General features: G+C 40.9%; 1 protein-coding gene across 1 annotated transcript in view; it reads right to left on the bottom strand.

Annotated features, from left to right (window-relative positions):
- Window positions 1-1,212: 1,212 nt before the first annotated feature.
- The window catches only part of GORASP2 (golgi reassembly stacking protein 2), a 47,336-nt gene continuing 42,548 nt past the window's right edge, over window positions 1,213-6,000 (bottom strand). Inside the window, exon 10 of the mRNA XM_069080154.1 lies at window positions 1,213-2,821. Coding sequence (XP_068936255.1) covers window positions 2,490-2,821 — 332 coding nt within the window. The 3' untranslated portion in view covers window positions 1,213-2,489. The remainder of the gene's footprint in view (window positions 2,822-6,000) is intronic.

The raw sequence follows: 6,000 nt of genomic DNA, 5'->3' as shown, positions 1-6,000 counted from the left end.
CTGCCTGCCTCTGTTTCTACATCTGTAAAATGTGCTGGAGAAGGAAATGGCAAGAAAACCCTAAATGGGGTTACAAAGAGTCAGACATTCCTAAAACCAACTGAATAACACATTGCCTTGTATTGTCAATGTTTCAAAGTGGAAGATAACATGGGAGCTGGACTAGATTTGAATTCTGTCTGTTGAGTGTGGGTTAGGTCACTTTACCTTTTTAGACATATTGTCCTCACCTGAACAAAAAGAGGGCTGGACAAGAATATCTCAAAAGTTCCTTCTAATTCTAAATCCCATCAACTTCTCTCCAACTGAACTGCCACCTCCTTGAGGGCAGGGATCTCTCCCATCCTGCCATATGGCCTTACGCATAATAGACACTTAAATATCTATTGCCTCCTGTGTACTGAAACGATGAATCAATGGGAAGCAAGTCTATTCCTGAATTCTAATTTAGCATTCCACATGCAGAAAACAGTGACAACATTACTACTTCTTGGTCTTTGGAGTTCTTCGGATACAATGGCAAAGCTGCTTAGTAGATTATAAACTTCTTGAGATCAGGTACTTGTTCCATTATTTTTTTGCCTTGGTAGCAGTTTGGTGTTTTACATGAAACAGTTGATAATCATCTTATTGGCTGATTAACAACCATTTGAATTAGTAAGGGATGAGTGCATGGTTAAAAGCTAAATATACATTAAGAAAAGACTACAAGAAAATGAGAATTCCTGTAAAGCCACAAGGTCAAGGTCACAATGCGCACCTTCCTTCTGGTCATCAGTTTCTGTGGGCTGCTGGAATGATGATGGCAATACCAAAAGCTAAACTGCTTCTGATGGATACCTCCATGGCCCAGTGGGTCTGCTGCCTCACTCCCACTTTATAAGTAAAACACTAAACTTCAGATTAACTGCATTCATAGCATTTGACAGAAGTAGAAGAAATGGCTATTCAAAGGAATTCTATGGTGAACTGGTGAAAGGGGGCATCCCATAAATGTGTCTATTTCTTACACCAAAATTTCACATATCAGGTTTGCTTGGACGGATGAACAGATTATTTTAGAAAGTACTAACAACTTTCATATGGAATCACAGATTCTCAGAGATGCAAGGGCTAGCCATATTATCCAATTAATGGCCTTTACATAAAGACCTATAGTAAAGGGGAGCCCAATATTTTTCCCCTTGTGATGAACCAGTAAAAAAGCATAACTTCCAAATGTATAGGAGACTTTTATTTCCTCTTAGGCCCTTGTTTTAATGTATCATCCAAACAGAGGCCTACTGGCCTGAAGGAAATAATTTTACATGAAAGTGGAAGAAGCAACTGTAAGCCAAGGTTGAAACCTTGTATAAACCACCCAATGCAAGAAAATGAAATGTCCTAACAAGTGACAAGTGCTAGAAGTATGCCTCAACCCCATAAGCTGCCATGGGTAGAAGAAATTCTTCTAAGCTTTTTGGCTGCAAAGGCCCTGCTCTGAGATTTATCGAAGTCATTTAGCACAGTATACCACACAGCAAGAGAAATGGGGATTTGTTTCTTCAGCACAAGATTACCAGGCCAATCATCACTGAACTGTCTTTTATCAATGCCTATTAAACAGTTTACATTTTTCAAGAACCCAACCCCTGTATAACCAAGAACTAGCCATACTGTATAACCCTCAAAGAACAGGCAAAAATCTCAGTAATATGTGAGACCTTCAAAGACACATATAGCAATGACTGGCATTGCAATGTAACACACTGGAAGAAAAGTAAAATGACAGTGATTTATTGCTGCTGTATCTATGTTTTCCAAGTATAGCTCTTATTTTACAAGTAGCCACAAAGTGCCACCTTCTGGTTTAAAACTATGCAACATCTCCTTTCAAATGCCATTTTACAGCGGACTCATCAGGCAACACAGCTGCAGTTACAAAATGTGGAGTAATTTTACGAGCTCAAAACAAAGATCTGTGTATAGGCTGAATAAAAATATGCTCAATTAACAGTGCACGTTCTGTAACTTTAATAAACATCTTTAGTTGGAAGATCTTTTGCAAATGTTAAAATAGATGTGACTCACAAAGATCAAAAGTAGAACCTCTTTTTTTTTCTGTATGTGAGATGGTCTGCATTCCTGCAAACTGTTTACAAAGTACAAGAAACACTGCAGGTAAAGGTTAGGCATAAAAGGTTCCATTTTCTTACAGAAGGAGCTGGCAGAAGGCCCAGCAGGCTCCAGTCCTAGCCTCTCCAAGGGTGGCAGTGGGAGCCTGTGCTACCCTTAAAATACAAGCACTTTCTGGTGTCCCTTGTCCCCCCACCCCAACTTTGCAGTATAGAAAGCTTCTATTTTCCTGTTTATCTTTACCCTTAGAATTATTTACAGGACTCCTACAGATACAGTACAAACTAGTATGAAATTAATGATAGTTTGCATTTCCAAATACGCTCCTGTGGCTAAATAAATATACCAAGCCAATCCCAAGGAATGGTTTCAAGTTAAGGTGACACTGAAGCACTTGTATCTGTTATGGTAGAAACTGGCTTTTCACTGGTTGTGATGGGTTCGTTTGCTGTGTCTTCAACAGTAGTTACAGCCTTTGAAGTGGGGGGAGGAACATCTGAGGGAAGTGGAGAGGTCTGTTCTGCTCTTGTAGTAGAAGCTGGATCAGAAGGTAGGCTCCCGACTGGAGGAAGGGAGGACAGTAGCTCAGGTGTCGTAGAAGAAACCTCTGGGACCAAAGGAAAGGAGGGGAGAAATTCTGATGGCATGGACAGCGGTGTTATTCCAGACAGGTTTAAGGGAGGTAAGGAAGGAAGAGGTGGCAAACCTGGAATGAAAAAACAAAAACAAACCCATGGATAGCTTATGGTAAAGTCTTAAATAAATTTAATAAAGGTACTGAGGTACAAGACTCCAAGCAAGATCAGTTTATTAATAACGACATGTATAACTGTTAACAAAGTGGGGCAGACTGGCAACCTCAGTAAAGACAGAGACCCCAATGAGAAGGAGGGTACCTTCTTTACTGACACACAACAAACAAGGGGTATTGCTAGATGTGCAGAAAAGGTAATGAGGTGGGGACAGGAACAATGAGATTGGCTATAGTAAGAAAGGCAGCTTTCATGCAGCTCACATGTAGCTAATCACCACCCCTCTCTGAAAATTAAAGAATGCTAATTGTTTTATGAGACCCATCTTTGCTAGGGGATGGGGTCTTGCTGTCCCTGTGGCAGATATAAAAAATCTCCCCTAATTACACAAAACACAGGCAAGGCCAGAGATAGTATCTTTTGGGGGTGGTACTTAGTTAACTTAACTATAACACAAAGATGTCCTGGAAGTATCCTAAGAGCTAATGGTATGAGACATAACTAAGAGGGAAAGCTAAATTCCTGAGTGCAACTGAAGGACATAGAATGGGGATTTAAGTAGATACAGAATCAATTATAATATGAAATCATCACAATACAGAATCAATTACAAAGCACAATTATTTTGGATTTCTCGACATTACAAAACAAGCAGCATTTCAAACAGATTTTTAAATTTGCATGTCTTTAGCTAAATATCATGGATGGTGATGATGCCTAGCAACACATCTTCTAATAAGCCAAAGACTTTTCCCCATTGCCTGCTGGATGGAAGTGGGCCTCGCTAATAGGATAGGAAGGACATAAAAAACTCAAACCATAGCCAGCTATTCAAACACAGTAATCAAACATAGGTATTTAAGTTAACACCCAGCTGAGGCTGAGAGGTAGGTTATGTTCACTTATGGGAGAGGTCACCCTAGAGCCTTGAGATCACAGAAGCTACCACATTATGCCCCAGTAGTAAATATTTAAATATTACAAAGATCCATGATATCACAGAGGTGGGTTCTGCTTTCATCAACGAAGATCACAAAACTTCTGCCTCTTGGTAGATAGTCTCTGTGAGCCACTGTGGCCAAAAAACCCTCCTAATTATGTGTTGGTCTGACCCTGTGACCTCAACCCCACTGGCCTTAGGATGGTCTTTTCTACCTGATACTCAGTGAAGTCTTAGGCTGTTTTTTTTTAATCTTTTTTTTTTTTTTTTTGCTCTTTGGAGGGCAATTGGGGTTAAGTGACTTGCCCAAGGTCTCACGGCTATTTCTTGTGTTAAGTGTCTGAGGCTGGATTTGAACTCAGGTCCTCGACTGCAGGGTCGATGCTCTATTCACTGTGCCACCTAGCCGCCCCTTCTTAGGCTGTTTTTAAACCTCGATAACTTCAGTGGCAGATTTGAGAGGAAGAGTGCCTCTTTATCATCCTGGCAATGAAAAGTTCCATTTTCTCTTGTGGCTGGTATGGATTTCAGTCTCCCTGAGCCAAGAATTTACTTTCCGGTCTATGGGAGCCATTTTCCATTTGTCAGGGTTCTGTGTGGAAGACACTGAGTAGCATTGATTTGGTCATATAACAACACTAATTAGAATATGGCTAAAAATTCAAAATGTCAGAAACACATTTAAGCAACATAACCAGATTTTAAAGTTATAATTGTTATTATAAAAATTAAAGTCATTATAACAGAAGTATAAAAATGGTAGTCATAATTTTTAAAAATTTTATCAGTATATAACCAAAATTACATGATAAGTTTGAAATTCAGGTAATTTGGTTACTCCCTGAGATAGACAATAAGTAGGATGAAGAAGTAAAGAAATGTACCCATCTGAATGGGTTAGAGCACATGGTTCTCAAAAATGCAATGCTGCTGCTGATGGTGAACATTTTCAATATTTATGTCCTTAAGCTAAGAACTGCAATTCTATCAAAATTTTCATTCCAAATAAACAGAAGCATCATAGGAATGTAGGCCTTGGAGTTGGAGAAGACTTTAACTGAGGGCGGAGCCAAGATGGCGGAGTGAAAGCAGGAACTCATCTGAACTCCTCCATGAATACCACCAGTAACCTCTCAAAAAGTGAAATCTGAACAGATTTTAGAGTGACAGAATCTGTTGGGAGATGGAGTATGGAAGATTCCCAGTCCAGGAAAGTGCGCACATAGCACAGAGAGCACAGCCTGCACCAGTGCAGACCTGAGATCAGACCACAGTAGAGCGAGAGCGAGCCCTAGTTTCAAAGATCTCTCACCGTGGGACAGAGGATCAGTCAGAGCTGGGTACGAGAAAGTGCAAGGGACCGAGGCAGCGACAGCAGCTTCTCCTGGTGTTATCAGCCCACAGTCTGAATGTTTAAAAAAATCACCTACTTGAACTTTCAAGAGCCAAGATGTGAAGTACACCCTAGCTGCTCTAATTCCCCTCCCTGACCCAGAAAACCCAGAGATTATTGCCCCAATGTAAAAGCCTGAAACAGTGGAAGCAGCAGCAGGCTTGGGAGTCCTAGAGGAAATGTGTGACTGAAGCTGTACTGAGCCTGAAGCTCAGGGGGGTAGAGTCAGCAAGCTTTAACACCAGAAGCCCAGATGTACCTTAGGACAATCAAAGAAATCTGCAGATACCAGCATGGGAGGCTGCCAGCTACTGAACCAGTCCATGTTCTAGCCCAGGGGCACAGAGGCAAAAACCTGTAGTGGCCAGACCATCCTTCACCCACACCTTACTCTGTGAGCCTCAGGGTAACCCTGGGGAAATACTGAGAGTCCTGGCCTTGGCCTCAGTCTAGACACCCAGAGGCTACTGTACACAAAGTCAACAACCAGGTCCCTAGCTCCCAGCTTGAGAAGCATGGGTCAGAGCCCTCTGTACCCCAGAAGCTGAAATCCACTTTAAAAGCCAGGAAACAGGCAATCACAATTAGGAATAATTTTGCCCAATTGTATGCACATAAATTTGACAATCTTAGTGAAATGGATGAATATTTAACAAAAATATAAGTTGCTTAGATCATGTGAAGGGGAAGTAAATTACTTAAATAACGGCATCTCAGAAAAAAAATTGAACAAGCCATCAATGAACTCCCTAGAAAAAAATCTCCAGGGGGGATGGATTTACTAGTGAATTCTATCAAAC

This window comes from Petaurus breviceps, unplaced genomic scaffold (assembly GCF_028583685.1).
Source record: "Petaurus breviceps papuanus isolate PSGF00001 unplaced genomic scaffold, PetGlider_PUasm1.0 91133, whole genome shotgun sequence".
Taxonomy (NCBI): Eukaryota; Metazoa; Chordata; class Mammalia; order Diprotodontia; family Petauridae; genus Petaurus; species Petaurus breviceps.
Note: the sequence above shows the minus strand (reverse complement) of the source record. Positions and strands in the feature narration are given on the sequence as shown.